This window comes from Macaca nemestrina, chromosome 20, assembly GCF_043159975.1.
Source record: "Macaca nemestrina isolate mMacNem1 chromosome 20, mMacNem.hap1, whole genome shotgun sequence".
Lineage (NCBI taxonomy): Eukaryota > Metazoa > Chordata > Mammalia > Primates > Cercopithecidae > Macaca > Macaca nemestrina.
The window spans coordinates 14065425-14092404 of record NC_092144.1 but is presented as its reverse complement, the minus strand read 5'-3'; the positions used below and the strand labels follow the sequence as shown (position 1 = coordinate 14092404).

Sequence of the window (26980 nt, the reverse complement as noted above, 5' to 3'; positions counted from 1 at the left end):
AACTGAAGAACTTGGAGTCCAATGTTCGAGGGCAGGAAGCATCCAGCACAGGAGGAAGATATAGGCTGGGAGGCGAGGCCAGCCTCTCTTTGCACATTTTTCTGCCTGCTTATATTCTAGCCATGCTGGCAGCTGATTAGATGGTGCCCACCCAGATTGAGTGGATCTGCCTTCCCCAGCCCAGTGACTCAAATGTTAATCTCCTTTGGCAACACCCTCACAGACACACCCAGGATCAATACTTTGTATCCTTCAATCCAATCAAGTTGACATCCATATTAACCATCACAAGTTTTGAATCTGATTCTCCATGGAAGAGCCCAGATCTTGTAAAGACTCATCTGATTAGGTCGGGCCCACCCAGGGAAAACTCTGCCTTTTTTTTTTTTTTTTTTTTTTTTAGACGGGGTCTCTGTCACCCAGGTTGGAATACATTGGCACAGTCATAGCTCACTGCAGCCTTGACCTCCTGGGCTCAAGAAATCCTCTTTCCTTAGCCTCCTGAGTAGCTGGGACTACAGGCATGCACCACCATGCCTGGCTAATTTTTGTGTTTTTACTAGAGACAAGGTTTCACCAAGTTGGCCAGGCTGGTCTCGAACTCCTTACCTCAAGTTCCACCCACCTCGGCCTCCCAAAGTGCTGGGATTACAGGTGTGAGCCACCACGTCTGGCCCACCTGACTTTCTTATCTCATCACTTGGAGTAGATCCAAGGGACATCACTATCAGATCCTGCGGGAAAAAGGGCCAAACCACCCTTTTGTTTTCCATCGCAGGAACATCTTATCAATATCCTCCCAGACAGCAAGCCATACCACCCAGCCCCTCTTGCCCAGACCTGTAACTACCCCAGCCTGTAAGCGGCGGCGGATTCTGGCACGCAGCTAGCTCCCCGCTCCACAGGTCTCATGCTGGACATAAACCTGCATTGCTGTAGAGCTGCCAACTCTCTCTCTCTCTCTCTCTCTCTCTCTCTCTCTCTCTCTCTGTCTTTCTTTAACCCTCACCTTCCCTTCGAAACCTAACGGGCTCACACCTGGAATCCCTGTGCTTTGGGAGGCTGAAGCGGGAGGATCACCTGAGCCCAGGAATCCGAGACCAGACTGGGCAACACAGAAAGATCCTGTCTCTATAAAAATTTTTAAAAAGTTAGGCCAGGCGTGGTGGCCCACGCCTGTGATCCCAGCACTTTGGGAGGCCGAGGCAGGTGGATCACAAGGTCAGGAGTTCAAGACCAGCCTGGCCAAGATGGTGAAGGCCCGTCTCTATTAAAAATACAAAAATTATCTGGGCGTGGTGGTGGGCGCCTGTAATCCCAGCTACTCGGGAGGCTGAGGCAGAGAATTGCCTGAACCAGGGAGGCAGAGGTTGTAGTGAGCCGAGATTGTGCCACTGCACTCCAGCCTGGGCGACAGAGCAAGACTCTGTCAAAAAAAAAAAAAAAAAGTTAGCAGGGCATGGTGCCATACATGACTATAATGCACACCTGTTGTCACCTGCATGACTACCCTTGTATTCCCAGACACTCAAGAGGCTCAGGTGACAACTTCACAAATTAAATTAAATTGATGACACCTTCACAAATTTACCTGGCTGCCTCATTCTTGAATGTGCTATGCCAAAATAAAAATTTAAAATGGTGGTGGGGTCATTACCCCAGAGCAAGAAAGCATAACTGTGAACTCTTCTTTTTGGGGTCCCAGGAGGAGGATCCTGTGCTGACTGTCATCACCTACATGGGGCTGAGCCTCTCTCTGCTGTGCCTCCTCCTGGCAGCCCTCACCTTCCTGCTGTGCAAAGCCATCCAGAACATCAGCACCTCGCTGCATCTGCAGCTCTCGCTCTGCCTCCTCCTGGCCCACCTCCTCTTCCTCGTGGCAATTGATCGAACCGAACATGAGGTATTGACAGCGGTGTTCCAGGGGGCTCCCTTCCTTGACGCAGAGGATGCTGGCTCATGGAATGATGTGGCATTGGATTCCTTAATATAATGGCCCAGCGGAGCGCGGTGGTTCACGCCTGTAATCCTAATACTTTGGGAGACCGAGGCGGGTGGATCACCTGAGGTCGGGAGTTCTAGACCAGCCTGACCAGCATGGAGAAAACCCATCTCTACTAAAAATACTAGCCAGGCATGGTGGCACATGCCTGTAATCCCAGCTACTCAGGAGGCTGAGGCAAGAGAACTGCTTGAACCCAGGAGGTGGAGGTTGTGGTGAGCCGAGATCGCACCATTGCACGCCAGCCTGGGCAGCAAAAGTGAAATTCCGTCTCAAAAAAAAAAAAAAACATATATATATACACACACACGTATATATGTGTGTGTGTATATATTTTTTATATATGTGTGTGTATACATATACACATATGTGTGTATATATACACGTATATATGTGTATATATGCATACATATGTATATATGTGTGTATACGCACATATGTGTATATGTATGTGTGTATACACATATATGTATATGTGTGTGTATATGCGTATATGTGTGTGTGTATATACGTGTATCTATGTGTGTGTGTGTGTGTATGTATATATATATATATAGGCCCTTGAGTCCTGGGGAATATTAGAAAAGAACACCACCAATTTCCCATTGCCTGACTCAACTACAAAGCAAATATTCTCTACAATGCCATCAGATATCTCAGAATTCTCCCCAACAGCATGGTACAGGAGAAGCCATGGGTCACACTCAAATCTGACCGCCGCTCTGGGCGTCTCTTACTTCTCCCCCAGGTGCTGTGTGCCATCATCGCCAGTGCCTTGCATTATCTCTACCTGGCGGCCTTCACCTGGATGCTGCTGGAGGCCCTGTACCTCTTCCTCACTGCACGGAACCTGATGGTGGTCAACTACTCGAGCATCAACAGATTCACGAAGAAGCTCATGTTCCCTGTGGGCTATGGAGTCCCAGCTGTGACAGTGGCCATTTCTGCAGCCTCCAGGCCTCACCTTTATGGAACACCTTCCCGGTTAATGCAAATTCCCACAGTCCTTATCTTCTCCGGCATAACCGTGGCCATTGCTAGAACCTAGATAGCATTTTTTTGATACTTGCTTTTAATTAGATCAGCAGGGATTTTAGGCTCTGTTGGTTGGATTACACTGCAGCTCCTCGTTCTTAGCTATTGAGTTTATTTCAATTACATTTCAAACTAGGCATTGTAGAAGAGGGTTTTCGGAAATTTTCTGAATGAAATAAAGGGCAAGTCTTTGGAAAGCAAAAGAGGACAAAGACACTGTGTCATAATCCCCAGGGCATCTTTCTGCTAGAAGATTATAATAATTAAGGAGGGTCAGGCTCAGTGGCTCACGCCTGGAATCCCTGTGCTTTGGGAGGCTGACACAGGAGAATCACTTGAGCCCAGGATCTTGAGACCAGCCTGGGCAACACAGCAAGACCCCTTCTTTACAAAATTTAAAAAATTAGCAGGGCATACTGGCACACACCTGTAGTCCTAGCTACTCAGGAGGCTGAGATGGGAGGGTCGCTTGAGCCCAGGAGTTCGAGGTTGCAGCGAGCTATGATTACACCACTGCACTCCAGCCTGAGCAAGAGAGACAGACCATGTCTCTAAAAGATACTAATAATAGTTAGGGATAATGTATTTAAATCTCTCTCATTGAAATAGCAAGAATGAAACCAAAGTGCTCATGATAGCATTTGTTTAATATCTAACCTACTTTATCCAGATCTTTTAGGATGCTTCCATTTTTCATTTGAAAAAGTAGACCTGATTTGAATAACCCAAATAATTGATATTGTCATAGTTAAGATTTACGAGATGCTTACTTTGTGCCAGGTACTTTTCTAGCTTGTTTGTTTGTTTGTTTGCCAGTTGCACTGGTTGAACCCTCCAGGACACTGTTGACTAGAACAGCAGACAGTGTCGTCTTGCTCCTGAACTTAGGGAGAAAGCACTGAGTCTATCCTCATTAATGTATGATGTTAGCTGAGGATTTTTCATAGATACCCATTTTCAGTTTAAAGAAATTATTTTCTATTCCTAGTGTGTTGGGTATTTTGGTGATGAAACTGTGTTTGATTTTGTCAAATGCATTTCAGAAGCATATAATTTTTACTTATATGGGATAAAAATTATATGATCACATTATAATTATATACTTAGATTATTTTATATGTAATTTATATATAAATACATATCTATGTAATTTATATATTATATAAGTATATAATCAAATATAATTATATTATATAATTATAAATTATATTATCACATTAAATTATATATCATATATTATATCATTATAATTATATAATCATATATAACTATATGATTACTTAATTACTTAATCTTTTATTCTATTAATACACATAATAGAATAAAGGATTAAAATTATATGATCACGGCCAGGCGCGGTGGCTCACGCCTGTAATCCCAACACTTTGGGAAGCCGAGGCGGGCAGATCACAAGGTCAGGAGATCGAGACAACCGTGAAACCCCATCTCCACTAAAAATACAAAAAATAGCTGGGCCTGGTGGCAGGCGCCTGTAGTCCCAGCTACTCAGGAGGCTGAGGCAGGAGAATGGCGTGAACCCGGGAGGCGGAGCTTGCAGTGAGCCGAGATCGCGCCACTGCACTCCAGCCTGGGGGACAGAGCAAGACTCCGTCTCAAAAAAAAAAAAAAAAAAAAGAACACATTATAATTATACAGTTATATATGGTTATTTACCTTTGAGTCCTGGGGAATATTATATGGTTATATACAGTTAATTATATGGTTATATAATTAAACTGTGATCTTATAATGTGATCATATAATTATATGATTATATAATTATATAACTATAATGTGATCATATAATTTTAATCCTTTATTCTATTAATATGTGTATTACATTGATGGATGATTAGATATTAAACTAGCCTACATTCCTGGGATAATTACCACCTGGTCATGGTATATAATCCTTTTAATATGTTGCAGGACTTGGTCGGCTAGTATTTTTTGAGGATTTTTGCATTCATTTTCATAAAGGATTTTGGTCTGCAGTTTTGTTTTCTTGTGATGTCTATTTCTGGGTTTGGTGTCAGAGTAATACTGGCCTTGTAGAAGATTTGGGAAGTGCTTCCTCTTTTGCTGTTTTTGGTTTTGTGAATTATTAACACCAATCCTCCGAAAGTTAACCATAGAGCTACCATATGACCCAGGTATATACCCAAAACAAATGAAAACAGATGTCCACGCAAAAACTTGTAAATGATGCAATCATAAAAAATAACAATGTCAGCTGGGTGCGGTGGCTCACGCCTGTAAAACCAGCACTTTGGGAGGCCGAGGCAAGCAGATCACGAGTTCAAGAGATTGAGACCATCCTGGCCAACATGGTGAAACCCTGTCTCTACTAAAAATACAAAAGTTAGCCAGGCATGGTGGTGGGTGCCTGTAATCCTAGCTACTGGGGAGGCTGAGGCAGGAGAATTGCTGGAACCCGGGAGGCGGAGGTTGCAGTGAGCCAAGATGGCACCATTGCACCCCAGCCTGGCGACAGAGTGAGTCTCCATCTCAAAAAAAATAAAATAAAATAACGAGATCATGTCCTTTGCAGCAATATGGATGGCGCTGGAGGCCATTATCCTTAGTGAATTCAGAAACAGAAAATCAAATACCACATGTTCTCACTTATAAGTAGGAGCTAAACACTGGGTACCCATGGACACAAGGGAACTTCAGACACCAAAGCGTACTTGAGGGTAGAAAGTGGGAGGAGGGTGAGGATAAATAGACGACCTATAGAGCACTGTGCTGATGACCCGGGTGACAAAATAATCTGTACGCAAAACCGCCACAACGTGCAATTGACCTACATAACAAACCCACACAATGTACCTCTGAACCTAAACTAAGCGTTTAGCAACATATTGTACATGAATGCTCATAGAAGCATTATTTAAAGGAGTCAAAAATTGGAAACAATGCCTATCACTGATGAATGGATAAAAAAAATAACATATCCACAGTGAAATATTATTCAGCCATAGAAAGGAATTTTAAAGGACCATTCAGTCATTTTATATTTAGTTATTTATTTAGAAATACTCTGTCACCCAGGCTGGAGTGCGGTGGCGTGATCTCGGCTCACTGCAACCTCTGCTCTCTGTTTCCCGGGTTCAAGCCTCCCGAGTAGCTGGGATTACAGGCGTACGCCACCACACACAGCTCATTTTTTGTGTGTTTTTAGTAGAGACAGGATTTCACAACGTTGGGCAGGCTGGTCTCGAACTCCTGACCTCAAATGATCCACCCGCCTCAGCCTCCCAAAGTGCTGGGATTTCAGGCGTGAACCACTGCACTTGGACTCATTTTCTATTTTAAATAGAAATTTAAAATGCTGCAATTTAGGTCTTGCTCTGTTGCCCAGGCCAGAGTGCAGTGGTACAATCACAGCTCACTGCAGTCTCAACCTCCTGGACTCAAGTGATCCTCCCCGCTCAGTTTCCCAAGTAACTGAGAATACAGGTGTGAGCCACCACACCTGGCTTTTTTTTTTTTTTTTTTTTTTTTTTTTTTTTGTAGAAATGGGGTCTTGCTATGTTACTCAGACTGGTCTCAAACTCCTGGCCTCAAGCAATCCTCCCACCTCGGCCTCCCAAAGTCCTGGTGTAAGCCACTGTGCCTGGCACAACTTTCCATTTTTCTTTCATTGTTAGAATGTATCTAATTGCGTGTATCCTCCCTGAGTTGAAATTTGGGGGATCTGGCCAGGCGCGGTGGCTCAAGCCTGTAATCCCAGCACTTTGGGAGGCCGAGACAGGCGGATCATGAAGTCAGGAGATCGAGACCATCCTGGCTAACACGGTGAAACCCCATCTCTACTAAAAAATACAAAAAACTATCCAGGCGAGTTGGCGGGCGCCTGTAGTCCCAGCTACTCGGGAGGCTGAGGCAGGAGAATGGCGTAAACCTGGGAGGCGGAGCTTGCAGTGAGCCGAGATCCGGCCACTGCACTCCAGCCTGGGCGACAGAGCGAGACTCCGTCTCAAAAAAAAAAAAAAAAAAATGTGGGGGATCTAAGACCGTGTTCTTAGATCTCACCACTGTATCTTCAGAGCCAACCACAGACCCTATCGCTAAAGAAACACTCAATATTGTTGATGTAGGGAGGAAGGGAGGAAGTGGTGAGGAGGGAAGGAATAGATTTACATAACTGTTCCGTATCTCCAAAAACCGATGCTTTTTTTTTTTTTTTTTTTTTAATCTCTCTCTCTTGTTCAGCTGCTGGCTCCAACCAGAAAAGGGATTTATATGGGGCTTCCTTGGACCTGTCTGCGCCATCTTCTCTGTAAGTGACATCATCTAAGCATCCTCGCTGCCCCGCTGAGGGTCATTAGAAAAGCAAGATAATAAAGATGGTGACAAGAGCAGGAACGCACCTTGGGTTGTCATGGGTTGGGTTAGGTTTCCTAAGACCACTCTTGAATCTTCAAACTCTAACACTGTTACTCAATATTTAAGAAAAAGACTTACGTGTATAATTCATATTAGACAGGCTAAGATGAAGAGATAATGGGCTTCAGGCCTGATGTGGTGGCTCACGCCTGTAATGTCAACACTTTGGGAGACCAAGGCGGGCAGATCACTTGAGGTCAGGAGTTCAAGACCAGCCTGGCCAACATGGTGAAACCCTGTCTCTACTAAAAATAAAAAATTAGCCAGGCATGGTGGTGGGTGCCTGTACTTGGGAGGCCAAGGCAGGAGAATCGCTCGAACCCGGGAGGCAGAGGTTGCAGTGAACTGAGATTGCACCGCCATACTCCAGCCTGGGCAACAGAGCAAGACCCTATCTGACCAAAAAAAAAAAAAAAGAGAGAGAGATAATGGGTTTCAAATTCTATTCAACGAATCTTCTGTGGTTTCCTGAAGGTGAATTTAGCTCTCCTTCTGGTGACTCTCTGGATTTTGAAAAACAGACTCTCCTCCCTCAATAATGAAGTGTCCACCCTCCAGAACACAAGGTAAGATGGAGAAGGGGGTGACAACAACACAGACATGTATGGTTCCCAAGAGCCAAGCCATGTGCCTCAACAGCCACTGAGGTCCCATCTCAGGGTCTTTTGAAGGCACCCAGAGTAAACAGATGCAGCCATCCTTCTATGGCAGCCGTCTCAGATTCAGTGGTATCCTGTTGACACCCCGAGCAAAATGTTTTGTCCATGTCTAATCTCAGTTAGTGAATCCCAGAGCAACCGGAAAAATCTTCATTGGCTGGTAAATGGTATACATACAAAATAAGATACAATTCAACCACAAAACAGAATGAAACCATGTCATTTGCAGCAACATGGATGAAACTGGAGGTCATTCTGTTAAGTGAAATAAGCCAGGCACAAAAAGACAAATAGCATAGGCTGTCACTTACATAGAGAGGCACTAAAGAAGCTGATCTCATGGAGGCAGAAAGTAGAATGATAAGTTAGCTGGGCATGGTGGGGGGCGCCTGTAATCCCAGCTACTCAGGAGGCTGAGGCAGGAGAATCGCTTGAACCCAGGAGGCGGAGGTTGCAGTGAGCCGAGATCGCACCACTGCACTCCAGCCTGGGAGACAGAGCGAGACTCTGCCTCAAAAAATAAAAAGAAAGGCCGGGCGCGGTGGCTCACGCCTGTAATCCCAGCACTTTGGGAGGCCGAGACGGGCGGATCATGAGGTCAGGAGATCGAGACCATCCTGGCTAACACGGTGAAACCCTGTCTCTACTAAAAAATACAAAAAACTAGCCGGGCGAGGTGGCGGGCGCCTGTAGTCCCAGCTACTCGGGAGGCTGAGGCAGGAGAATGGCGTAAACCCGGGAGGCGGAGCTTGCAGTGAGCTGAGATCCGGCCACTGCACTCCAGCCTGGGCGACAGAGCAAGACTCCGTCTCAAAAAAAATAAATAAATAAATAAATAAAAATAAAAATAAAAATAAAAATAAAAAGAAAGTAGAATGATAGATTCCAGAGGCTGGACAAGGTGTGTGAGTAGGCAAGGTGATGAAGAGGGGTTGGTTAATGGGTACAACATACAGTCAGATAGAAGGAGTAAGTTATAATGTTGGATGGCAGAGTAGGGTGACTCTAGTTCACAATATATTGTATATTTCAAAATAGGTAGAGGGGAAAATTTGAAGTGTTCCCAACACATACAAATGATAGACACTCAAAGTGACAGATATCCTGAATACCCTGACTTAATCATGACACACTCTATACATGTTAGCAAAACATCATGTATGTCCCCATAAAGATGTACAAACATTATGAATCAATAAACTAAAAGGTTAAAAACTTCTTTGGACTTTTGTAAGCAGTCCTGTAACAAAAGTGCAAAGAAGTTAGCACTTTTAAAATACAAAGAAGGCCGGGCACGGTGGCTCATGCCTGTAATCCCAGCACTTTGGGAAGCCAAGGGTTGGAGGGGACAGATCACAAGGTAGGGAGTTCGAGACTAGCTTGGCCAAAGAGACCAGCCTGACCAACATGGTGAAACCCCGTCTCTACTAAAAATACAAAAATTAGGGGGCTGTGGTGGCCTGCGCCTGTAATCCCAGCTACTTGGGAGGCTGAGGCAGGAGAATTGCTTGAACCTGAGAGGCAGAGGTTGCAGTGAGCCGAGACTGCACCATTGCACTCCAGCCTGGGTGACAGAGCGAGACTCCAACTCAAAAAAAAACAGTGCAAAGAATGTGTACATTTTCATGTCTGTTCCCACAGCCCAGCCTGCACCTTCATACCATATCCTCAGTTCAGGCTCCTCATGACTCCTCATGCAATCCTCCCTCTGGGAAAATCCTAATCAACATTAAATCCTCTACGGGGGCCGGGCATGGTGGCTCAAGCCTGTAATCCTAACACTTTGGGAGGCCGAGGTAGGCGGATCACTTGAGGTCACGAGTTCAAGACCAGCCTGGCCAACATGGTGAAACCTTGTCTCTACTAAAAATACAAAAATTAGCCAGGCGTGGTGGTGGGCGTCTATAATTCCAGCTACTCAGGAGGCTGAGGTGGGAGAATCACTTGCACCCGGGAGGCAGAGGTCGCAGTGAGCCGAGATCGCGCCACTGCACTCCAGCCTGCGTGACAGAGCGAGATTCCGTCTCAAAATAAATAAATAAATAAATAAAAATAAAAAAATTCCTCTGTAGGGCTTGAGCAGTTTGTTGTTCCAGGCACCCTTGTGCAAAATTAATGAGCTTTCTTCTAGGTTCCTGTCATTATCGTTTCCAAATTTCGTATGTCATGCTTTGGTTGTATTGGTGATTTGAAGAGACTGTGTAGTTCATGAACACAGAAATCTCTTTGCATGTTCAAAAATAACCTTTTTTTTTTTTTTTTTTTTTTGAGATGGAGTCTTGCTCTGTCACTCCCAGGCTGGAGTGCAGTGGCGCTATCTCGACTCACTGCAACCTCCGCCTCCCGGGTTCAAGCGATTCTACTGCCTTAGCCTCCCGAGTAGCTGGGATTACAGGCGCCCTCCACCACGCCTGGCTAATTTTTGTATTATTTTTAGCAAAGACCGGGTTTCACCATGTTGGTTGGGCTGGTCTCAAACTCCTGACCTCAGGTGATCCTCCTGCCTCGGCCTCCCAAAGTGCTGGGATTACAGATGTGAGCCACCGCGCCCAGCCCCAGGTGGCATTTCTGTTGTGGGCTATCATTGACAGTAAAGATCTAAGCTGATCACAGCCCAGTCTGAGAAATCATCTACAGGGGAGGGCAGAGGACTCCATGGGCACAGATGAAATAGCCTTGATTCTGTTTCTCTGGGTGCATCACCAGCCTCCTTTCTTATTCAATGCAGGATGCTGGCATTTAAAGCGACAGCTCAGCTGTTCATCCTGGGCTGCACGTGGTGTCTGGGCATCTTGCAGGTGGGTCCGGCTGCCCGGGTCATGGCCTACCTCTTCACCATCATCAACAGCCTGCAGGGCGTCTTCATCTTCCTGGTGTACTGCCTCCTCAGCCAGCAGGTACCACTGCCCAGCTCCCGCCCAGTACTCTTCCTGTCCTCACTGCTTTCCGTGAGCTGACCCAGGGCACGCTTTGCCTCTGCAGGTCCGGGAGCAATACAGGAAATGGTCCAAAGGGTTCAGGAAATTGAGAACTGAGTCTGAGATGCACATACTCTCCAGCAGTGCGAAGGCTGACACCCCCAAACCCAGCACGGTAAGATCACGCATTGCTCCAGAGCATTTCACTAACCGACCCACCTGAGGAGCATGTGCCTATCACACAAGGAAACCTGGGAATACAGCAGGCGATGCCCTAGAAAGGCTGACATCTGAGTATGCCTTGACTCATTAACCATTAGCAATGATCTCAGTTTACATGTTTTTTTGTTTTTTTTTTTTTAATCAGCCAGGCCTGTTGGGATTACAGTCATAGCCTGTCATCCCAGCATTTGGGAGGCCTAGGCAAGAGGATCACTTGAGGCTAGGAGTTCAAGACGAGCCTGGGCAACATAGCAAGATCCCATCTCTACAAAAAATAAAAATAAAAATTAGCCAGACATGGTGGCATGCACCTGTAATCCCAGCTACTCCTCAGGAGGCTGAGGTGGGACAATCATTTGAGCCCCGTAGGTTGAGGCTGCAGTGAGCCATGATCATGCCACTGCACTCCAGCCCAGGCAACAGAGTGAGACCCTATCCCAAAACTTAAAAAAAAAAAAAATCCTTGGCTCTTACTCCTTAGGGAGCTGTGCTTATCTTGACTCTCACACACAAACACTCCTATTGGACACCTACTGTGTGCCATACATGGTTAACTAAATGAGCAGGAATTGATCTGAAGCAGTGATGCACATTCTACTCAGAAGCATTTACCCTATCCCTTTTCTCCACATACTGGTCTATCTCACAGTCACTTGGCACCACCACCCCATAAAGGCAAGCATGGGAGGAAACGCTGTGCATATTTATGAATTAAACAGAAATAGGTGTTAACTGGGATTTAGGCTCTCTTAACAAGTCTGCCTCTACCAACCAACACTTAGTAGTGGGTAGTGGGCAGTGCCTCTACTTAGCACCCTCTACCCCCTGCAAAACTCAGAAAGAAAAGCAGTATTGGGGCCAGCGATGGTGGCTTATGCCTGTAATCCCAGCACTTTAGGAGTCTGAGGCAGGACAGCTGCTTGAGGACAGGAGTTCCAGACCAGCCTGAGCAACCCAGTGAGACCTCATCCCTATAAAGCATTTAAAAATTAGCTGAGGGTGGTGGTGTGCACCTGTAGTCCCAGCTCCTCAGGAAGCTGAGGTGAGAGGATCACTTGAGCCCAGGAGTTTGAGGCTGCACTGAGCTATGATTATGCCACTGCACTTCGGCCTGGATGACAAAGCAAGACCTCTTCTCTAAAAAATAATACTAATAATAGAAGTAAATACATAAAGTTTTAAAAACACACGGGGCAACCTGGGAATCAGCGGGTGATGCTCTAAGAGGGTTCATATTTGAGCAACTCCTTGACTCGTTAACCAATAGCAAATATCTCAGTTTAAACGCTTTTTCATAAATCAGCCAGGAACAGTGGCTCAAGCCTGTTAAGCCAGCACTTTGGGAGGCCGAGGCGGGCAGATCACGAGGTCAGGAGATCGAGACCATCCTGACTAACACAATGAAACTCCATCTCTACTAAAAATACAAAAAAAAAAAAATTAGCCGGGCATGGTGGCAGGCAGCTGTAGTCTGAGCTACTCGGGAGGCTGAGGCAGGAGAATGGCGTGAACCCGGGAGGTGGAGCTGGCAGTGAGCCAAGATTGCACCACTGCACTCCAGCCTGGGAGACAGAGAGAGGCTCCATCTCAAAAAAAAAAAAAAAAAAAAAAAAAAAAAAAAAAGCCAGATTTGTACAGTCTCTTCAGCCAGTGAGATTTAGGCCTCTTGAGTCTTCCTTCCCATTTAAAGAGCCCATTCAGGGCCGAGCATGGTGGCTCATGCCTATAATCTCAGCACTTCAGAGGGCCAAGGTGAGCAAATCACTTGAGGTCAGGAGGTCGAGACCAGCCTGGCCAGCACGGCAAAACTCCATCTCTACTAAAAATACATAAATTAGCCAGGGGTGGTAGTGCACACCTGTAATCCCAGCTACTCAGGAGGCTGAGGCAGAAGAATTGCTTGAACCAGGGAGGTAGAGGTTGCGGTGAGCCAAGATTGCCCCATGCCACTGTACTCTAGCCTGGGCAACAGAGCAATACTCTGTCAAAAAAGAAAGAGAGAGAGAGAGAGAGAGAGAGCCTATTCAGCCTGGGCAACATAGCAAGACCCCATCTCTACAAAAAAGTTTTTAAAATTCACTGGGTATGGTGGCACATGCCTGTAGTCCCAGCTACTTGGGAGGCAGAGGCGAGAGGATGGCTTGAGCCCAGGAGATGGAGACCAACCTGGGCAGCATGGCAAAATCCCATCTCTACACAAAATATAAAAACTAGCTGGGCATGGTGGTCCATGCCTATAATCCCAGCTGCTTGGGAGGCTAAGGCAGGAGGATCACTTGAGCTCAGGAGTTCAAGGCCACAGTGAGCTATGATTGTGCCACTGCACTCCAGCCTGGGTGACAGAGCAAGATCCCTTGTCTAAAGTAAATAAATAAATAATAATAATTTTTTTTAAGTTTTGAAAAGAAGCCCACCATACTGCCAGGCACTCTTTCTGCATTTGCATTTCTCTCATTACCTTTTTCTTTTCTTTTCTTCTCTTTTTTTTTTTTTTTTTTTTGAGACGGAGTTTTGCTCTTGTTACCCAGGCTGGAGTGCAGTGGCATTATCTTGGCTCACCGCAACCTCCGCCTCCCGGGTTCAAGCGATTCTCCTGCCTCCACCTCCCGAGTAGCTGAGATTACAGGCATGCGCCACCAAGCCTGGCTAATTTTGTATTTTTAGTAGAGATGTTGGTCAGGTTGGTCTCAAATTCCCAACCTCAAATGATCTGCCCACCTTGGCCTCCCGAAGTGCTGGGATTACAGGCGTGAGCCACCGCGCCTGGCCTCATTACCTTTTTCATCCAACCTGCACAATCCCTGTTTCCAACACAGGATCTTCTATTTCCTCTTCTGTTCTCACTAAATGCCCTCACCACCTATGTCTCTCTCTCTCTCTCTCTCACACACACACACAGACAAATCCAAGTCATCATGTGACACATTGTAAACTCCATGCTCTCAATCATACAACCAAACGTGAACATCCGCCTTCCACATTCCCATATTTTGACTGAATTTCTTTTGTCCTCTCCAAAGGTAAGACTTTCACCCACACTATAGATTCCATCATCAAGCCATGTCAGTCATCCCTCTTTCCTGCTTCTGTCATTAAATCTCCATCCTGTCTTTTTTTTTTAGACAGAGCCTCACTTGCTCTGTCACTCAGGCTGGAGTACAGTGGCACCATCTGGGCTCACTGCAAACTCTGTCTCCTGGGTTCAAGCAATTCTCTTGCCTCAGCCTCCCGAGTAGCTAGGATTACAGGTGCCCGCCACCACGCCCGGCTAATTTTTGTATTTTTAGTAGAGACAGGGTTTCACCATGTTGGCCAGGCTGGTCTTGGACTCCTGGCCTCAAGCCATCTGCCCGCCTTGGCCTCCCAAAGTGCTGGGATTACAGACGTGAGCCACTGCGTCCCGCCCATCCCTGTCTTTGACTCTCCTACATCCTTCATACTTATAAAGACCTCAGTGATTACGTTGGGTTCACCAAGACAATCCAGGGCAATTTTCCTGTCTCAAGATCCTTTTCATAACCATATCTGCAAAGTCTCCTTCTCCATGTCAAGTAGCAATTACAGGTTCTGGGGATTAGGGATGTGAACCTCTTTGGGGGGTCATTATTCTGTCTATCATACCCATATAGTTTGGGTTTACCTATTGCAGAATCATCAAAATCTGCCTCATATTGTAGATATTTGCATAAATATTTATCACCCTTCCACCCCACACAGCCACTGGAAATAATATACACATTGAAGGAAGGAAACATGTCCTTTTGTGTAGGGAATTAGAGTTAGGCCATCAGATAGCCAAAAAAAGGCTTCTGAAATTTAGGTGTGTGATCAGATATTCCTGCCAACTACAGACAAAGGACCAAGAAAACCCGTTGCGTTACTTAATGTCATTTTATCTTCTACTGTTTCCTAAAACTTGGTATCTCTGGTGTTTGAAAATGTATGTGTCTTGGCCGGGCATGCTGGCTCACACCTGTAATCCCAACACTTTGGGAGGCCAAGGCGGGCAGATCACTTGAGGTCAGGAGTTTGAGACCAGCCTGGCCAACATGGCAAGACCGCACATCTACTAAAAATACAAAAACTAGTCAGGCATGGTGATGGGTGCCTGTAATTCCAGCTACTTGGGAGGCTGAGGCACAAGAATTGCTTGAACGCAGGAGGCAGAGGTTGCAGTAAAGCCGAGATTGAGCCACTGCACTCCAGCCTGGGTGACAGAGTGAGACTCAGTCTCAAAATAAAAAAAAGAAAAAGAAAAGAAAATGTGTGTGTCTTGCTTTTATTCTGCAGTCCCTGCCACGGCTTTCTGCAGTCTTGTTTCATACAAACAGAATGTCTTGTGATCACTACTGAATAATTTCCTGAAGCACAATATTAACCTCTTGAGCACATATTAATTATCCATTAAATACTAACTATATAAGCGAGTGAAGCTGCCCATCTCGAACCCTAGAAATTACACTAAGTTTCCTATGAACCTGGGAATAGCTAACTCATACTGGAGATGGAAAAGGTGTGGAAAAAAGGAATTCAGGCCTGGTGCATTGGCTCACGCTTGTAATCCCAGCACTTTGGGAGGCCAAGGCGGGAAGATCACTTTAGCTCAGGAGTTCCAGACCATCGTGGGAAAGTAACATGGCAAAATTCCATCTCTACAAAAAATACAAAAATTAGCCAGGCATGGTGGTGCGTGCCTGTAGTCCCAGCTACCAGGAGGCTGAAATTGAAGGATCGCTTGAGCCCAGGAGGTTGAGTCTCCAGTGAGCTACGATCCCACCACTGTGCTCCAGCCTGGGCAACAGAGCAAGACCCCTGTCTCAGAAAAAAAAAAAAAGGAACTCAGTCCTTCTTCCTTTAAATCTTATGTGATTAACAATAGATAACACTTCTAACATTTCATTAATTTCCCACCTGCCTTCTTTTATAACTCCACATTTAAAGCAACATTACACAAACACTGGACCTCAGAGGTCAAGACACATTTGGAAACAGGTAGATCTTTTTAAATGTTTTTTAATTGATCCATAATAGACGTACATAGTTTCTAGGCACATGTGATAATTTGCTACATTCATATAAGCAAATCAGGGTAACTGGGATATCTATCACCTTAAATATTTATCTTTTCTTCATACCAATAACATTCAAATTATTCTCTTCCAGCTATTTTGAAATGTATGGTAGATTAATGTTAACTATAATCACCCTTTTTTTTTTTTGGTACATCTTTTTTTTTTTTTTTTTTTTTTTGAGAGAGAGTTTCACTCTGTCGCCCAGGCTTGAGTGCAGTGGTGCCATCTCGGCTCACTGCAACCCCCGCCTCCCAGGTTCAAGCGATTCTCCTGCCTCAGCCTCCCGAGTAGCTGGAACTACAGGCGCCTGCCACTAAGCCTGGCTAATTTATTATTATTATTATTATTATTATTATTATTATTATTATTGTATTTTAGTAGAGACAGGGTTTCACCATGTTGGCCAGACTGGTCTCGAATTCCTGACCTCAAGTGATCTGCCCACCTCGGCCTCCCAAAGTGCTGGGATCACAGGTGTGAACCACTGCACCTGGTGGAACATTGGCTGCTACAGGCGTGAGTCACTGCGCCTCGCCCAGATAGATATTTTACTGCAGCATGTTTACTTCCTCTTAACTTTGGTAACTTGGGGTTTAGGAGGCATACAAAGATGGGGCCTCTAAGAACGGGATGGAGCAAAATGAAAGCTGACATGGCCTCTTGATGTTGCCCTGACAAATATATATGGTAAGAAAACCTTATGATTAACGACTTCTTGGCCAGGCATGGTGGCTCACGCCTAGAATTCCAGCATTTTGGGGAGGTTGAGATGGGAGGATCAGTTGAGCCCAGAAGTTCAACACCAACCTCGGCAATACAGTGAGTCCCCATCTCTACAAAAAATTAAAATTAAAAAATGAGCCGGGCATGGTGGCACATGCCTGTAGTTGCAGCTACTCAGGAGGCTGAGGCAGGAGGATCACTTGAACCTGGGAGGTGGAAGTTGCAGTGAGCAGAGATGGTGCCACTGCACTCCAGCCTGGGTGACAGAGCAAGGCCCTGTCTCTAAAAAGAAAAAAAAAAAAAAAAGACTTCTTAAATTTCTTTTTTTAAATAAATTTTATTGCATATATTTGAGGTTTAACCCATGAAGTTATGGTATACATATAGATAATAAAATGGTTATCTACATGTGAAGCAAATTAACATATCTATCATCTCACATAGTTACTTATTTTTGTGGCACAAGCAGCTATAATCTACTTATTTAACTAATTTCTTATTTTCTTTTTAAAATGGAAATTATAGGTTTTCTTTCTATAGTCTTATAGATATTTCTAAAAATATATATTTCAGGCTGGGCTGAAATATATTACAGTGGCTCACACCTGTAATCCCAGCACTTTGGGAGGCTGAGGCAGGCGGATCACCTGAGGTCAGGAGTTCGAGACCAGCCTGGCCAACAAGGTGAAACCCTGTCTCTACTAAAAATACAAAATTAGCCGGGCGTGGTGGCACATGCCTGTAATCCCGGGTACTTGGGAGGCTGAGGCAGGAGAATCACTTGAACCCAGGAAGTGGAGGTTGCAGTGAGTCGAGGCCACGCTATTGCACTCCAGCCCAGGCGACAAGAGTGAAACTGTCTCAACAACAAAATATATACATATATATATATTTCAGGTTAACTAGAAAAATCTTCTGAATAAGATCTTCCCTCTTTGCCCGTGGAAAATCTGAACAATATTTCAGCCATTTAGAGGGGAAAGAAAAGACTTTGTTCTGTGTGTTTCAAGAAATTCACCGTGTCAGCAATATGAAGGATGTCATGGAAGGCATGCTTGGCATTCAATTCCTGCAGAAACCAGAATTCTTCCATGCCCTACAATATGCCCCACAAACTCTCAGCATACAGATGGCCAGCAGTGGCCCATATCTTGGTCACTCTGAAGCACAATATTTATGAAGGTATAGAAGGTTCTCCCACAGCCTCTGCTTCCTACAAAGACTCTTCCAGATCTTAAAATGAAGCAGGAAAACGAGCCTAAGAGGATTTTCATAGCAACAACATCCGAAAGGGCTAGAATGTTCACACCACAATCTGGATTTCTTAATTTTTTTCGTTGTTGCTGTTCTCTAGTTCTACGGGTTTGATTATTTAGTCACGTGAAAAATACTGATTATTCACACATAGATCAAGAGAGACACGGCTTCTGCCTTCATGGAGCTTTTAGGGGAAAATGAAGTGGCTCTTGCAGCTAGAGTTGACTCAGAAGCTGAAATTCCCAGAAATCAAGTTTCTACTGCTAGGCAATTGAAGTATAAACTGTTTTATAAACACCGTCTTCTTTCATCTTCACACCAACATGCAGAAAAATTTCTAAAGTTTCTCAGATCAGGAATGTGCAACAAATTCCATTTCTAAGGAATGACCTGCAAAACTCCTAAATGTGCCAAGCAAATGCCCTTTCCCCTGTCTGTTATCTGCTTTCCTTGAATAGAGATTCTACATGACCATGAAACTTCGAAAATGGGTATGGCACAGTTCATGCCCTGTAATCCTAGCACTTTGGAAGGGTGAGGGAGGAGGATGGCTCGAGCCCAGGAGTTTGAGATCAGCGTGGGCAACAGAGTGAGACCCATCTCTACCCCCCAAAAAACTTAAAAATTAGCCAAGCATGGTGGTGATATAGGAGTTAAGGAGAAGTCATTTAGGTAAATAGCAAGGGTAGGAAGTCCTCAGTAAGATTTTCTGTTTAATGAAAAGCAGTCCCAAATCATTTTCTTTTCTAACAAAGAGCAGCCTGTAAAATCGAGCTGCAGACATAGATAAGCAAGCCGGAAGCTTGCACGGGTGGATGCCGGCGGCTGTGCCAATAGGAAAAAGCTACCTAGACTAGGCATGTCCAAAATGGCGGCTCCAAGTTCCCTTCTCTTTGCCAGCCATGTGTACAGTAAATAGCAGACAACATAGCATCAGCCAAGTGGAAAGCTCATTTGCATAATAAGATTAGGGTGGGGTGACCAGCTTACATAGGGGTAGGCCCTAGGTAAATCAGACACCGCCTTCTCAAGCCTGTCTACAAAATCCGGTGCACTATGACGAGGGTCCCATTCATTTGCCCCTCTCCCACACAAGAGAGAGAACTGTTCTCCTTTCTCTTCGTTTTGCCTGTTAAACCTCTGCTCCTGGCCAGGCACAGTGGCTCATGCCTGTAATCTCAGCACTTTGGGACGCTGAGGTGGGTGGATCACCTGAGGTCAGGAGCTCAAGACCAGCTTGGTCAACATAGTGAAACCTTGTCTCTACTAAAAATACAAAAATTAGCCAAGTGTGGTGGCACACACCTGTAATCCCAGCTACTCGGGAGGCTGAGGCAGGAGAATTACTTGAACCCAGGAGGCAGAGGTTGCAGTGAGCCGAGATCATGCCACTACACTCCAGCCTGGGCAACAGGGCAAGACTCTGTCTAAAAGAGAAAAAAAAAAAAAACCCTCCACTCCTAAACTCATTCCTTGTGTGTGTCCATGTCCTTAATTTTCTTGACATGAGACAACAAACCTTGGGTATTACCCCAGACAATGACGCCACTTCAGTGGCACACGTGGGCACAGCCAGATGTGGTCCCAGTCATGGGAGGATGAGGTGGGAGGGTCGCTTGAACCCAGGAGTTCGAGGTTACAGAGAGCTATGATCACACCACCACACTCAAGCCTGGGTAACAAAGTGAGACCCTGTCCCCAAAAAATTAAAATTTAGAAAAAGTTTTGAAGTTGCACAGATATAGGTTGATGAACTGAAAGTCTAAAAATAAATAGTAAAGTCATTAACATAATAAATGGAAATATATGTAATTCCAGGAACTATAACCTCCAGCTACAGAAACGCTTCTTAATCAAGAACCAAAAAGCAAAAGCAATAAAATAAAAATCTGAAATGTTTTACTTCAACAAATCTTAAAGCTTCTAAATAACAACATCATAAACAAAGTTTGATGTCAAATAATTAAAATATTTACATTATTAACGTTAAGAGTATAAAATAGGCCAGGTGCGGTGGCTCATGCCTGCAATCCCAGCACTTTGGGAGGCCAAGGCAGGCGGATCACTTGAGTCCAGTAGTTCAAGACCAACCTGGGCAACATGGTGAAATCCTATCTGTACAGACAAAATACAAAAAATTAGCAGGGTGCAGTAGTATGTACCTGTAGTCTCAGCTACTTGGGATGCTGAGGCAGGAGAATCACTTGAACCTGGGAGGTGGAGGCTACAGTGAGCCGAGATCTCATCACTGCACTCCAGCCTGAGTGACAGAGTAGGACTCTGTCTCAGAAAAAAAGAGCAAAAAATTAACTTAGAAAGAACTCTTTCAAACCATTTATTTAAAAAAGTAAACAAGAAACTAGAAAAAAATATATACAAATGTATGAATAAAGAAACCATATGGGCCAGGCACAATGACTTGTGCCTGTAATCTCAACACTCTGAGAGGCTAAGTTGGCCAGATCGTTTGAGGCCAGAAGTTTGAGACAAGCCTGGGCAACATAGCAAGACCTTGTCTCTACCAAAAAAAAAAAAAAAAAAAAAAAGAGTGGGCTGTGGTGGCATGCACCCATAGTCCCAGCTACTCAGGGGGCCGAGGCAGGAGGATCACTTGAGTGCAGGAGTTCAAGGCTGCGGTGAGCTATGATCGTACCACTGCACTCCAGCCTGGGTGACAGAGGAAGACCCTATCTCTTTAAAAAATAACTACAATAAATAAATTATAGGAAAGGAAAGACAAATGGCTAATAATTACATAGGATGTTTATCCTCACTAGTAATCAGGGAAAGTATAATAATAATACAAGAACAAAATTCTATCAAATTATCAAAAACTGAACAGTTGGACAATATTCAGGGCTGGTTTGGTTGTAGGAAATGGGCATCCCTGTACAGTGTTAGGATATTAACACAGCCACTTACCACAACAATTTGAAAGTGCAGTTGATTGTCTTTATTTGCAGTAATTATAACTCTATAAAGTCACTGTGAACACTGAATTAGCAAATACTTAACCATTGCTCCTAGGGGAAATATGTATGTATATATAAAATCTCACATAGATTATAATGTTAAGTTCCAAAAGCAACTCAAGCTGGTAGATTCTAATTTTTTTTGAGGCAGGGTCTTGCTTTGTCACCCATGCTGGAGTACAGTGGTACAAACACTGCTCACTGCAGCCTCGACCTCCCAAGGCCCAAGCAATCCTCCTGCCTCAGCCCCCCACGTAGCTGAAACTACAGGTGCGTGCCACCACACCTAGCTAATTTTTGTATTTTTTGTAGAGACATGGGTCTCACTATGCTGCCCAGGCTCAGGTCCCAATCTCCTGAGCTCAGGCGCTCCACAGGCTTCAGCCCCCCTAAGTGCTGGGATTACAGGCATGAGCCACTGCACCTGGCCTCTATTTGTTTTACAAAAGAGAAATTGAGATCCTGAGTGTTAAGTGACTTGACTGAGGCCATCCCACTAACATGAGCCAGGGTTAGGATTCAAACCCCATCCAACCGGTCCCAGAGCTGGAGCTTCTTGCACTGCCCTACACTACCTACCATCTCTATCCTCTGGGCACCTTTGTATAAGAACCAAAACAGTACAGAGCATTGCTTTGTCAACTCAGCTGGGAACATTTTCCAGTGCAACTCACATTTTTCACTGCTCTGTGCCTGTCTATATAAACTCAATGAGTATTGATTTAGGGTCTTTGGAGAACTTTGAATGCTACCCCCCAAGTAACCATTGTTGGCAACCTGGTATCTCTACTTTTAGCCATTTCTCCTTCTCTATAGATAGTGCAGAAGTGACCCACTTGGTACAAGCATCCTTGCCAAGCCTCCACTAGGTCAGTGTAAGAATTAAAGAAAGAGGAAAGAAACACAAAAGGTGGCTTGATGGTTAAGACAGGTTTATTTTAGAGAAAACACACCTGAGAGGGGCTGCTGGCTGAGTTAGGTTAGAGTCACACTTTTTTACAGACTAAGAGTTTTTAAGGATTTAGGGTGGGAGAGTTTATTAGAGGCTTGGACTGCTTCTGTGGTTTTTTTTGTTTTGTTTTGTTTTGTTTTGTTATTATATGGGAGGGAGAGCGGTGTGTTTGTTTTTATACATTTTTCTGCAGCTGCAGGGATACCCCCCAAGTCTGCTTTTAGCTTCCCTATTTTAGTGCACCTGGAGGGAAAGGAATGTGCTTATTAAGGCCCACTGTTTTACTGGGGCCCATTGTGTGAAGGCGAAGTTTGGCAGTTACCCAAGAGACTTTTCCCCCACCTTCCTCTGTGCCCGAGCTGTTTTAACTGTGTTTTACTGTCTGCTTTTTTTGGCTGCTTATAGTTTTTAAAAAAGCAATTTCCTTAAATCCAGAAGTCTGAAAAGGAAGCTGAAACTTAAAGTGGCAGTGTTTGTCCAAAATAATGGGGCTCCTGCTCTGTCAGTCAGTACCCTCAAGTCACTCCTGATCCTCAACCTCCATGCCTAAGCCTGGTTCAAGAGACCATATAACATCTGCCTTTTATTACATGCATGATGGGTGCATGGGATTCTGCATGCCCTTTGCATGATAGAGACTGCTGAGGTGAGATGGGGAATGTCAGAGTCAGCTGCTGCTTGAGGAAGCAGAACCCACAGCTGGAGGCTTGGAACACGTGGGGCCCTATGAGTGCAGAGCCCATATCCCCATAGAGTCTACCTAGGGCAGGGGTCGCCAAATGTTTTCTTAAAGAGCCTGATAGTGTACATGTTAGGCTTTGTGGGACAGGTATTTACAGCAACTCAACTCTACCACTGTGGTATGAAAACAGCTATAGACAATCATAAATGAATGATCATGGCTATGTTTTAATAAAACTTTATGGACACTGAACTTGAACTTCATGTATCAGTCATGTGACACAAAATATCATTCTTCTTTTTATTTCTTTTCACCCATTTGAAAAATGTAAAAACTATTCTTAGCTGTACAGAAACAGATGGTGGGCCAGATTTTAGTTTCCAGACCATGATGTTCAGATTCACAGAAGCACTTCACTCTACACTAATTTATTCATCCATTCATCACATATTTGATGAGCACTTATAGGCACACTTCAGAGATACTGCAACTTCTGTTCCAGATCGCCACAATAATGTGAATATTGCAATAAAGCAAGTCACACACATTTTTTGGTTTCTCAGTGTAAATAAAAGTATGCTTACCCTATACCGTAATGTGTGTAATAGCATTCTGTGTTTTTTAAATGTCCATACTTTAATTTAAAAATAGTTTATTTCTAAAAAATGTTCATGCAGGGACACAGAGTGAGCTCATGCTGTTGGGAAAATGGTACCAACAGACTTGCTCGACACAGGGCTGCCATAAACATTCAATGTGTAAAAAATGCAATATCTGTGAAGGGCAATGAAATGAGGTATTCCTATACTCTTGTGAAAGGCATAATGCTAAATTGAGAGAAGCTAAAACATATAAGACAGACATGATCCTATATCCAGGAATATTGATTATTTGTAAGATGGAAAACGAGGAGAAAGGAAAGGTGCAGTGCAATGAACTCTGTGGTCTAGGGGACACACAGCCTCTCTAAGGACATGGCAGAGGTGAAACACAGACAAGGTTGGGGAAGGTAGGTCAGAGGAAACTCTAGGGTCAGCAGATGGCAGTATCCATTTGCCCCCGTATCTTCACCTTTTTAAATTTATTAAGTCGATTCTCTTTATTTATAATGGAAATAATGTTAATTTGCTCATGGGTTGTGTTTGAATATTAAGTAAGAAAATAAACATTAAGCTCTGGTATTTAGTAAGAAACCCAAAGACAAACAATAGTTAAGGGGCAAGCAGGCAGCGGAGTTTCCCATCTCATTTCTCCAGAATTATATCATCCAGTTAGAAACATGAAATACAGCTCTAAGGTAGAGTTTGGCTTCTCAGCTGGATTTGAAGTACAAGACCACGCCCACCAAAGACAGCAGACAAGGGAGCTAGGGTACAAGTTTGAAGGGTACACGTTTGAAGAACCCTCTCCCTCCAGCTCTCCACCTTGGGGGTCCACTGTAAGCAGTTTCCCTGGCTGTTTTCCCCTTTTTGCATCTAACAGTCATTGCGCAACTGGGGAAACAAAGACCCATCTAAGCCTTAGTCTCCTTGCGGGGAACCTACAATTCGGAAACCAGAAGTATGTGACTAAGCTCCCGGAAGCCGGAAGTTAAGGAGCCTGGATGTCATGGGACCGGAAGTTTGAAAGTCCAGGGCCACTGACCTGCAAGCTTCAGAATCTGCAGATCTGGAGTCTTCAAGCTCCAGTAGTGATACTTTGATATCCAGAGGTTGGATTCTAGTGATCTGAACATACAAGAGAGTACTGGATACGGAAATTCTTCCGAATTAGTTGGGTGGCTGAAATGGGAATTGTAAGGAGGAATAATGAGGGGAAAAGAAGAGAAATTGAATGAATAAAGGGGCCAATGGTGGGGGGGAGGGGGAGGGAGGGATGGTGCTTGAGACCAGGGCAGCATGTGAAGGACTGCCTACGAATGTCCTAAATATCTACATTTAGGGCATTCTGGGATGGGTGTTTGAAAGACTGAGGGTGGTGTGTTTTGCAACAGCATGGATGCAGCTGGAACCATCATCCTAAGTGAATTAACTTAGAAATAGAAAACCAAATACCACATGTTCTCACCTTTAAGAGAGAGCTAAATATTGGGTATGCGTGAATATAAAGATGGGAACATTAGACAATGGGGACTACTAGATGGAGGAGGGAGGGAGGAGGGCAAGGGTTGAAAAACTACCTGTCAGGTACTGTGCTCACTAACTGGATTCGTTTGTACCCTAAACCTCAGCATCATGCAATATACCCTTGTAACAAACCTGAACGTGTACCCTCAGAATCTAAAATAAAAGTTGAAACTTTTAAAAATCACTGGTGATAGACATTTGGGTTATTCCCAGTTTGGGCTATTACAAACTGCTTTGCTAGCTTTAACTTTTTTTGAATAATAAACTCTTAAATTTACAGTGCAAGAAATACAGAAAGAGAGAGAGAAAGACAAAGAAAAAAAAGATAGAGAAAGGAAAAGCAAAGAAAGAAGAAAAAAGAAAACAATGAAAGAAAGGAAGGGAGGAAGGGAGGGAGGAAGGGAAGAAAAAAAAAGGAAGGAAAGATGGAAGAAGGAAGGAAGGAGGGGAGGGGAGGGAAGGGAAGGGAAAGGAAAGGAAGAAGAAAGAAAGACTGATGGTGGGATAAGAGGGAAGGGGCTGGGAAGAACTAAGTGAAACATTCTGAAAATGAAGATGGTGGCCAGGCGTGGTGGCTCACGCCTATAATCCCAGCGCTTTGGGAGACCGAGGCAGGCAGATCACCTGAGGTCAGGAGTTCAAGAACAGCCTGGCCAACATGGTGAAACCCCATCTCTACTAAAAATACAAAAATTAACTGGGCATGGTGGCGGGTGCCTGTAATCCCAGCTACTCGGGAGGCTGAGGCAGGAGAATGGCTTGAATCTGGGAGGCGGAGGTTGCATTGAACCAAGATCGCACCATTGCACTCCAGCCTGGGCAACAAGAGTGAAACACAGTCTCACAAAAGAAAAAGAAAAGAGAAAATGAAGATGGGAAGATTGGGGATGTTGTGAGGACGCCTGAGAGGTGTTGGGTGGCATTGGAAGAGACTGATATTGAGAGGAGGCACTGGGTGTTGTGGAGAGCCTGGGGAGAAAGTTGGAGCAACAGGGAGTTGGGGAGCGACTGCATAAGGTATAAGTTGGAGTTATCACATGAGGAGACCAAGTTGAATAGGGCACGAATGAGAGAGACTAGGAAGGAAAGAGGATACAGGGAGGCTGGTGCAGCAATGGAGGGTGGACTTGGAGAGCTTGTAGGGATTTCGTATGGTGGGCCGAATATGAATAGGTATGAGGTGAAGCAGGAACAAGAGGGGAGGGAGTGAGAACTGGGCAGGTGTGGGGCCTGAGGGAAATGAGGAGAGCAGGCTGGACTGTAAAAACTCAAAGTACACTGGAGGGTATGGACTCAGTCATCTGGTGTAGAAAGAAGGTTCTCAGGTAGCTCGAACCATGAGTACAAAGTGGGGGGCAGGGAGAACTGTGAGAAATTGGAATGTATTGTTGTGAAAGAGGGCAATGGAGTATGAGGGTTGGGGAAACATAAGAAGGAGTGAGGATGTAAGGAGGAATGGCAGTAACTTTAATGTCAATGGAGAATGAGTGCGGAGTGTTGGGGGAAGACTGTGGAAGGTCTCATAGGGCTGAATATCTGGAAGGGCCCAGAGTTAGAAAGAACCCAAATGTGCATGGATGGATGAATGAATAAATTAAATGTGGTCCATCCATACAATGGAATATTACTCAGCCTTAAAAGAAAGGAAGTTTTGTCACATACTATAACAAGGAAAACCTTTAAGATATTATGCTAACTGAAATAAATTTGTCACAAAAAGACAAATACTGTGTAATTTCACTTCTATGAGGTATCTAAAGTAATCAATTTCATAGAAACAGAAAGAAGAATGGTGGTTACCAAAGGCTAGAGCTAGAGGGAAATAGAAGTTGTTGTTTAATGGATATAGACTGCAGGGTGTCCAATTTTTTGGCTTGCCTGGGCCACGTTAGAATAATAATAATAGTCTGGGCCACGCATAAAATACACTAACACTAACAATAGTTGATGAGCTAAAAAAAAAAAAAA

At 44.4% G+C, this 26980-nt stretch overlaps 1 protein-coding gene across 1 annotated transcript in view; it reads left to right on the top strand.

Moving 5' to 3' along the window:
- LOC105486850 (adhesion G protein-coupled receptor E2) overlaps positions 1 to 13667 on the top strand; it is a 39128-nt gene extending 25461 nt beyond the window's left edge. The window contains 7 exon segments of the mRNA XM_071087564.1: positions 1706 to 1903; positions 2751 to 2986; positions 7256 to 7322; positions 7904 to 7995; positions 10817 to 10985; positions 11071 to 11181; positions 11374 to 13667. Of these exon segments, the coding sequence (XP_070943665.1) occupies positions 1706 to 1903; positions 2751 to 2986; positions 7256 to 7322; positions 7904 to 7995; positions 10817 to 10985; positions 11071 to 11181; positions 11374 to 11400 (900 nt within the window). The 3' untranslated portion in view covers positions 11401 to 13667.
- Positions 13668 to 26980: the final 13313 nt, after the last annotated feature.